Raw genomic sequence first — 9,530 nt, forward strand, 5'->3', positions numbered from 1 at the left:
AGGAGTTTGTAGTTAGCAGCAAACTGACACAGCTTCGATCATTTCACCCACATTTCACTTACGATATCGTCCTTTTGTATCTGTTGTGTCCAAATGAAAGCGCTGTCATACGTCATAGTCATAGTATCAATACTGTACGTATCAATACAGGTACGCTTTAGTACGGTACGAAGACGTGGCAGCCGACCCCTCAACTATGGCGGAGAAAATCTACAACTTTCTGGGGATTCCCTTGCCAGATGAGGTCAGTGCTGGGTGACTATCTAATCTAGGGTTTGACTTCAGTGTCCAGAAATCTACTACTTTAATCTATCTGTTGGGTGACTATCTAATATATGATTTGAATTTAGTTTCCTAAAATACTTAAATCTAATACTTTAATATATCTGTTTCTAACTTAAGATGGGCGGCCTATAATAGAACTAGGCAAGTCAGAAAAAGGTCGACCGGTCATAATATTTCCGTCCAACTTCTATTGCCATCCTACAACAATGGTGTCGCTTCTACCACTACACTTATGGCTACCACACTGATGTCACGCCTTCAACAAGACAATTTACATATTCGTATTTTTTTAGATCAGAACAAAATCAATACCATCGCTGATGTTAGACATAAAATCTACTTACTGTGGCCTTACATACCGTTTAGTGCCCACCTGTTTCTGTTGCATGTATGTATAGGTTACGGATTGGATCGAGAAGAACACAAAGGGTCACCATCACATCTTCAGTAAGTACCAGACCAACAGGAACTCCCAGGCCACCTTGGACACCTGGCGACACAAACTCGTCTTTTCCTCCGTCTCCAAGGTGCAGAGCAGGTATGTACAGCCCTCTTAAGACTAACCTGGGTACCAGACTGGGTTCAGGGCCTTCACAAGCCAGATCATCGGCTCTAGGGCTAAGATGCCCCGAAGAGAATTTTACCACAGAACCCCCCCCCCCCCCCCCCGGAAACAGTCTGGTATCCAGGCTAATTCGACTTGATTCTTAATCTAAAATAGATTCACGATAGCTGTACCAGTACCATTTACCACTCTGCGTCAGACCTTTACATGCAAATTTTATGAAAACGGTGTTACTTCTTTCATTTTTTTGGTTTATTGTGATATTTCTGTCCTATTAATATATTGATAATTGAGTGTCATTTTTGTTTTGATATTCACATATTATTTATAGCCTCAAATATTGGAATCTAAGCATTTTTGTCATATACATTCTTTTTGTATAATCCCCACCACAGGTGCCACAACATCATGACTGAGTTGGGATATCGGCTGGTGTACAATGCAAGCGAACTGACTAACATGACGAACATACTGGTAGAGGAGCCGTCACCAGAAATTGCTAATTTGATCATATAGACACGAGACAATACAAGACTAACAATAAGCTGAATCAACGGACTAAGCTGCGTATGCGCCGCAATATGCATCCTGGGTAATATGTCAAATTGAAAGACATAAACAGTACAGTAGAAGCCAGTTAATTGCACAACGGATTAACGCACACTTCTGTTAACTGCATAGAATCCCAAAATCCAAACCGGTGCGATCCAGCTAGATAACTTCGCATTATTGCACCAGTCGGATAATTGCACGAAATTCACTGACAAATAGGCCGTGCAATTAAGCGGCTTCTACTGTATTAGCAAGCATATAGTGTAGACAATTACAACAACTGTTTACAAGTAAGAGGCTTACATTGAATGGAGAGACTCTTTTTATATTACTCAACCACTGCTTTATTATCTCCGACGGTGACCTTCCTCAGGGCGATTCTGACTGGTTCACATTGTACTGCAGCAACATGTACCAACGGCTTACCGTTGCGATCACAAGCACAAGTTATTTACCTATATATACAGTGAAATGTCGGTAAAAATTAAGCAGGAGTTGTGTAAAAAGAGTTTCTTTATTCAGTGACATACCAACCTGATGAACTTATTTACAGAAGGGACTTTCACATTTGACTTACTAAAGTCACTTAAGTATTACCCAAAATGTAACGCATGCGCGCATACGCAGCTTGATTCGTGAACTGGCTTTTGGTCTCAGCCAGACGTCTTCGCGGATCCGGAATAGTAGCACCCTGGGGGCCAGCTGGATCAAGCTAGGACAGTTTATTCGGTGGCCCAAGCTAAGACAGTCAGTCCGCAGATTTCCTACTAGCGCTCCGGGTAGTTTAAGCCGAATGAGGTCCACATGCTCTTAAGTGTAGCGATAACTCCTTCGGACTTAAACTCCCCGGGAGCGCTGAGGTGAGATCGTCGGGCTCACTGCCTTGGATCCCCGAACAAAACTCGCTAGTTACCCGATCCTGTCTGCCCCCCAGGGTAGAACAGTAGAAACTGGCCGCTGGTTATGAAGGAAACTTTATGCTAGGCTAACTATTCCGGTGTATTCAACGTTTTCGACCAAGTTCTATTTCTTTAGAAACCAGCATAGTCTGGTAGATTTTGTAATTGAAATATTATTTTGCTGTGCAAACAAAATTATTGGCAAAACATGATTTTAATCTCTTACATTAGGAGACTTGACTTTATATTAATGTATCATAGCAGTCCGTACGGACCAGTGATATAGTTGTTTTAATTAAGAACATTTTAAGTTTTACTACTTCATTGCAATAATGCGATGGCTAATTTAAGAAACGTTTTAAGTAATGAGATAGAGTCATAGTTTTTAAAGAAAAATCGTGCTATTTATTGATAATTTTTGATTTACAAAAATATCATCATGTGTTTTACAGCAATGATTATGTGTATATAAAGATAAAAGAAACTCAGTTGTATTGTCGCTACATCATTCACAGTATTTATTCACACTCATTGATTTGACGAAAGTCATATCTTTAATGCATTAAATTACAAGTTTCTTGCAATGTTAAAGTACTACATTCAAATCTTTAATATCATTCCAGGTCCTAGCTACGAAAGCAAAGTTGGGGAAATATACGACATAATAAAATAATTGTATCAGACTTCGTGTTTCTTTTTTCGTATCGCATGAACATACGTAGCTCATGATTTGGCTAAAAGATGAACGTACAAACATGTGATTAAGGGTTAATGACCCGCCTGTTCCTCGGTATACTGTAAATGCAGAAATGTTCACGGTGGATTAATGTTCGCGGTTAAGCACCGCGAATTTAAAACCACCGCACCGCGAATTTAAAACCACCGCGAACATTTTTCTATTATGATATTAGATTGCAGTCTATGGTGTTACCGCGAAATTAAATCCACCGCGAAAAGTCCTTTTTCCCGCTACCGCGAAATTAAATCCCCGCGAACTTAAATACATTTACAGTATTGTGTCATAACGCCTGGGCCTTTGCTATAACCACCGAATAAAAGCACCTCCTTCGCTTCGCTCACTCGATGCAAATCGACATCAACGGCGTCATAACAAACATGGAACGGGGCCTTCTGATTGGTCCGCGGCGCCTGGCTATATGATAATACCTAATCTCACATAAGATTCAGCTAAGTCTTATTTGGCACACAAACATGACACCACATTTTCCTACGGGTTGAAAACAGATACTGGAACGTCCATGGCTTCTCGGAGCGCATCCAAACGCTTCTTGTTGTATTCCATGTCAAGGAACGGGACGAAGAAGAAGACCTGAAAACGACAAAGAAAAGGATAATAAATAAGATGTCCAATGATAAATAATACCATTGGTGAAGTGATAACGGTGATATGACTGATAAAGTCATCCTCCTAACGTTTTTGTTGAATGTGAATTGATAATTTCAAGCAAACTGTTTATTTACCGTGTTGAAGACGAAGCACAGCGGCACCAAGGTCGGGAACAGTCCACTGGAGAAGGACGCAGCCTGGAAAACAAGACACGTGGCGATTTCAAGGCAGACATTGGCTAGTAAATGCAGAATATTTCCCGCCTATCTTATATAAGTGTGTTTTGTTTTTAATGCTCGGCGTGTTTCGTGAAATGCATAGCCTTATGAAGAAAAAGGAGGATAAAAACAAGGCACTTCTACGAAAGAATAAATGAATGGATGCATGAATGAATGCATGAATGAAAGGTCGAAGGAATGAGTTCGAGCTGGTAAAAGTCATCCCCCCCACACACCTACAACACACTCGTTCTGCCAAGTGACCTGAGAGACGGCGACCCCCAACCCTCAGGTCACGTGACCCTTCATTGCTGAAGAAACCACGGCAGATGCCTGGTGGAAGCTTCTCAATGCAAGCATTGTTTTATCGTGAGTACCAGAGTTTAACTTTCACATTCCTAAGACATTCTCTGATAGCTTGTACCTCTGCTTCTGAACCCTCGGTCTGTCCTGGACGGAACTCTATCTCCACCACGTCCAGCCACTCCGCCCGGGTGTAAGTGAAGATCTGCACACGGTAACGTTCTTCATCCACCTATCAACACGAAGGAGAAGTGGGTTTGCACTCACGTGATTATGACGTCAGTCAGTGTCCGCCATGTGGATGGGTTAAAGAATCGTAGCAAGGCATTCAAAGGACAGGAGAGGTGAGAAGAAAAGTCATTATGAGATATGGTCCATCAACATGTATGTTTTCCTATACGGCAGCCATACTAACTATGGTACCGATGGAGGCAAATTGATGACGTCACTCAGTGTCCGCCAGATAGAGCGATGATTGTGAATAAACCGGACCAGTCGCCATCTTGGATTTTTCCAACATGGCGGCCTTGGCTGTTCTATCTGTTAGTTGTGATATATCCTGCAATTACTCCCTGTACATGACATGTTAAGATATGACAACGGACAAATTCTATATTTTACCTTCCAACATAAGACGCACGTCAATGTCAATCTTATCATGGAAGCTTATCTGTGTTGGTAGTAATAATTATAGTACTATGCTAAACACAAAGGTATACAGGAATCAAATTTTCAACAACCACTGTCGCCTTCTTCAGGATCAATACCGGCGGTAACCAATCACTTCAGAGCGTAAACTCGCGAGAGTTACGGACACGTGATCAGACGCAGACACACCGTGCTAATAAGATCACGTGTCTGTAACGTTAACTCTCGCGAGTTTACGTTCTGAAGTGATTGGTCATCAGTATTGATCCTGAAGAAGGCGAAGGTGGTCGTTGAAAGTTTGTGTAGAAAGAAAGTTTAGCATCCTACTATGTTAATCTTTTTACTTCCTGACGAGCTTATAAAAATGACATATTGACTGCAGCGTTACGCCAAATGGCGCTTACAGCCGTTGACCAACTATAGGTCAATTATGACTTCACCTTGTTGACCTTGTGTTTCCTCCAGTAAGGACTGTCGACCTTGACCTTCTCAAGTGCACCAAGCAAACTTTTCAAACAGTCGGGAGCTGTGGAGTCAGAGTGCCAACTGGAATTGTATAGGAGAAGAAGTTAAGCTTAGAGGGCACAACCAACCGTACGTGCAAATACGTGCTGTCTACGTGCCAAAACGTGGGCAATCTTTTGGGATCCGTAAGTGGTAAGTACCCCGTATGAACTCGTAGGGATCGGACGGATTTTGGGGCACGCAGACACGCTGTAGAACTTAACGTGCAGGCAAAACTTTGTGTGCCATCGAGCTGCGGATTTGCCCCCCGTACGTGCCAGTACGGGCGACGCGTCTACCCTGTACAGCCTGAGCGTTTTCAGAAATACGTGGCGGACGTGGCCTCCAAAAACAAAACGTACCGACAAATTGCCGGTACGGTGGGTTGTGAGCTTTAAAGAAAGCAGAATCATCCCACAATACACGTACATCTGTTATTCTTTTTGACTACAAATTGTCCAAATGTAATTTTTACATTTTCGAACACAGGGCCATGGGCCTTCAATTTTTACTTGTTGCTCACAATGCATCACAGTGCGCATGCGCGCGTAAAATCCCGATCTAGCTTATACAGCTTTTTATTGAACTCACGTTTCCTTGTGAGAGTGAAGATTCCGGATTCCGGGAAGCCACATGGCCGGCCGGATGGCGGCTTGAACGGGAGCCTGGATGGAACTCAGGAAACAACACGCCATGTCAGCACAGCTGGAGAAGGTACGTAGAAACGTACTATTATTCATCATCATCATCAAACGTATATTATTGAACTAAAATTTAGTTTAACTGTAATATCCAGCACAAAAATTGGACTCATCCAACTTTTGGACCGAACAGCACCAGTCTTTGTTAAGGAATGAACAGTCCACTGCTGTCGTGACGTCACGTTATGCAGATAGAACACGTGACTCAGTGAGCAGTGGATCATAAGTTTCAGGAAGTCTATGGCGCCCACCGTCACGACAGCAGTGGATTGTTCATTCCTTGACAAAGACTGGTTCTCTTCAGTCGAAATTTTGGCTGAGTCCAATCTTATGTTGGATATTGCAGTTAAACTAACTCAATAATGACTTCTAACAACACAGATGAACTTCAAGAAAACATGGTGGAAGACGAACAAAATTTTATTTCAAACTGTTCGCTCTATCGATCACGAAAGAAAAGAGCTGTTTGAGGAGGCCACCAAACTCCATCCAAATTTCTTCACGTTCACCGACAAAAAGAAAACAATTCTCCTTCTAACATCACAAAACCCACACACAATATAATTTAAGGTAGGATCTTTCGTCTTCTACTGTCTTCGAAAAAGAAGTCAAAACCAATAACCCGGAATCTAGAGTTAGCTTTAAGTTTTTTTACATAAGAATAGACAATTGTTTTACTCTGCTTGTCTAAATTCCATGTTACCTGCAATTAGCCCACGGCAAGAATTCGCCATACAACTTTCATTAAAGAAGCCTGTCTCAACATGGGAGGTGAGCCTCCGTGAATAGTTTCATCAGGTACGTCGGTACGTCACTGAATAAAGAGACTCTTGCCATTGCTTTATTCACACCGACGTTTCGGTGACCGTCTGTCACCTTCTTCAGGGCAATTCTGACTGGTTCACATTGTACTGCAGGACAGGTGTCGCTGCGGTCACAAAACTTTAAGTACTGTATTTACATATGCTGCCTGTCGCAATGTCTTGGTCGTTGGGGACAAGCTAGGTAAACATAGACACAGACTCGTTTGTATTATGAAGCAGTCAGTCCTCATTCACGAAGAGTCAGTGTAGGGGTGCCCCTCCCCTTCATTGTGTGGTTCGTCGAGAGAGCATGCATACTGTAAAATTGTGTTTAAGTTCGCGGGGATTTAATTTCGCGGTAGCGGGAAAAAGGACTTTTCGCGGTGGTTTTAAGTTCGCGGTAGCACCATATACTGTTGTCTCTTATTGCCATGGAAAAATGTTCCCGGTTTGATAAATCCGCGGTGAAAAGGCCACTTTTACAACTGCTGAATTAATTATGTTTGTATTGATTATGCAAAAAAAAGATTTTCATTTGAATAAATTGAATAACTTGATCATCTACTCTACCAAACAGACGTACGCAAACTAAGAAGGCTTTTATCACATTTTCTGATAATTTATGCAAATCACGACCTCATTTACATAATTAATGTTCAACGATGTTCACCTGTGCATAACTTCTAAATGCTACAAATAAGAAGTCATTTACCACAATGACGTTATAGCATTTTCTCATGAATTATGCAAATTAGTTCTTTATTTTGCACAATATACATCTATCAATATTCTTCTCTTTCTCAGTTACAAATGTCACATATTGCAATAGTCATATAATTGAACTGAGCGTATTTAGACGATTTCCTAATCAATCATGCAAATTAGATTTCAATTTGCATAGTTAATGTGTAATTATATGAGGCATCACTTAAGCTATCTACATACCAAAAATCATGACAATCCGTCAACCCCTTCTTGGGTTATTCTTTTTCAAAGCCTCACACTAAACCTGTCCTGCAGTTCCAAAACAAGTCGCTAGGGGGCCCGAACCTATACCACTTACTCTCAGCATCAAGAACTGTATACTACTCAAAAATCATAGCCGCGGCATGTCCAGAACTTGAAATGTCAAACCCGGAAGTTCCGCTTCAGTACTGTAACAGGCCGCTAGGGGGCCTAAAATCTAATCGTTTCTAGGTCTCATCAAGACGTACTCACATACCGAATATCAATACAATCCATCCAGGCGTTCTTGAGTTATGCTGGTCTTCTACAAACATAGATACAAACGCTAGCCAAAACATAACCTTCTTGTCGAAGGTAACTACATCATTTTGACGTAACATAACAACAGTGTAGGATGCTGGCCCACTTCGGAGCCCTTCTACCTTAGGGGGTCTTTCTGTAGTGTAACTGTAAGGTGGTGACTGAGAACAACAGCCGGAATTTGAACTCTAGACCTTCTGGTCCAGATGTAGGGTCACTTGACACACAGATACTAACACTTCTGGAGCAAATGTACTCCCATAGGGGCAACGGCTACTAGCCTCCGTAAATCGATATACTTGTCGTTAGCCAGGTCGCAAGGTACTCCTCGACCAACTAACAACTAGCCTCAACAACAACAACAACAACACTGCAACAATAACAACAACATTACAACTCCACTGGCATGTTCTTTGTCGATTTGGTCAATTTTTGCTAGTTTGACAGCGCCCTAAGTTTTAGAGCCTGGTAGGGGCTAGAGAAGACTAACAACATGTAAACGAGTAACTTCCAAAACTGACCTACAACAAGAAACAAGGTCAAGGAGGTTCTTTTTTTAACCTCCTTGACGAGTCCTTGTACATAATATTAGCAATAAAAGGCCAACAGGTAAGCTATTTAACTAACAAGATTCTAAGGAGGTCAGGGATTACCTAGAATCACGGAATATTACGTATACGTAGTGCTATGTTCCAAAGTTTCTATAGAGGGCAAAATGAACATGTGTACTTACAAAGGATGTGTACTACGAAGGTTTCCACTGTATCAATCAAATGACGTCGGCGAATAGCTACTCTCAGGTTTTAGTAGTTAAATTTACTTACATGTACAGATGTACTTTTTTTTACTCTAGTCCCTACCTCAAATCTAGTTAAGAACGTTAGAGTCTTAGACACGAGGTACAGAGTTAAGAAGAGAGGGTCACTGATGGAATGTTCCGAAGTAACGGGACCCGGAAGTGTCCGGGAAACATTTGGCCATAAAAGTAGATCAGAGGTCAAAGAACGCATGAGAACGGACCGTACCATTATTCATTTCAACCCCCTTCCCACTTAACAAATGAGAACATTTGACAATGGTGTACTTTTTATTTATTTACAAAAAGAAACGTCTACTTGTTGTAAATGTCAAATGGCATCGCACGACAAATATAGTTTTACGTGCAGTGTAGAAAGGTCCTAGCGAATTTATATTGAACTGCAGCTACGTACACACAACCACCTTCGTTTTGGTTTATTCCGCCCAGGTAACAGTCAACTAAGCTCCCTATCAATAGTAAAATGGTAAGTTAAGCAGTCATCAATTAAACTGAGGTAATAGATAACGCTTTTTTTGTGTTGTTAGCATTAAAACGCAACTTCACTAGGGATCAATAAAGTTGTCCACCCCGAAAAACGAGGTTTGGAGAACTCCTCATTTAAACATTCCTTTTATTTTA

General features: G+C 41.4%; 2 protein-coding genes across 3 annotated transcripts in view; one reads left to right on the forward strand and one right to left on the reverse strand.

Annotated features, from left to right (window-relative positions):
* LOC118425790 (carbohydrate sulfotransferase 1-like) overlaps window positions 1–3,047 on the forward strand; it is a 36,847-nt gene extending 33,800 nt beyond the window's left edge. For both annotated transcript variants that reach the window (XM_035834877.1, XM_035834878.1), the window contains exons 4-6: window positions 151–244; window positions 684–823; window positions 1,246–3,047. In XM_035834877.1, coding sequence (XP_035690770.1) covers window positions 151–244; window positions 684–823; window positions 1,246–1,366 — 355 coding nt within the window. In that variant the 3' untranslated portion in view covers window positions 1,367–3,047. The remainder of the gene's footprint in view (window positions 1–150; window positions 245–683; window positions 824–1,245) is intronic.
* A 200-nt stretch (window positions 3,048–3,247) lies between these two features.
* On the reverse strand, window positions 3,248–9,032 carry LOC118425792. Its single transcript, XM_035834880.1, has 6 exons — window positions 8,826–9,032; window positions 5,914–6,027; window positions 5,259–5,364; window positions 4,292–4,402; window positions 3,784–3,846; window positions 3,248–3,631 (listed from the first exon to the last, which is right to left on the reverse strand). The coding sequence occupies exons 2-6, from the start codon at window positions 6,015–6,017 to the stop codon at window positions 3,530–3,532; spliced, it is 486 nt and encodes a 161-aa protein (XP_035690773.1). The 5' UTR covers window positions 6,018–6,027; window positions 8,826–9,032; the 3' UTR covers window positions 3,248–3,529.
* Between the last annotated feature and the right edge of the window lie 498 nt (window positions 9,033–9,530).

This window comes from Branchiostoma floridae, chromosome 11 (genome assembly GCF_000003815.2).
Source record: "Branchiostoma floridae strain S238N-H82 chromosome 11, Bfl_VNyyK, whole genome shotgun sequence".
NCBI lineage: Eukaryota > Metazoa > Chordata > Leptocardii > Amphioxiformes > Branchiostomatidae > Branchiostoma > Branchiostoma floridae.

Coding starts and splice junctions, on each gene's coding strand:
- LOC118425792 (XM_035834880.1), bottom strand. CDS start 6,017: ATGGCGTGTTGTTTCCTGAGTTCCATCCAGGCTCCCGTTCAAGCCGCC. Junction 5,365..5,913: donor CTTCACTCTCACAAGGAAAC/GTGAGTTCAATA, acceptor ATACAATTCCAG/TTGGCACTCTGACTCCACAG. Junction 4,403..5,258: donor GGAAACACAAGGTCAACAAG/GTGAAGTCATAA, acceptor TCGTGTTGATAG/GTGGATGAAGAACGTTACCG.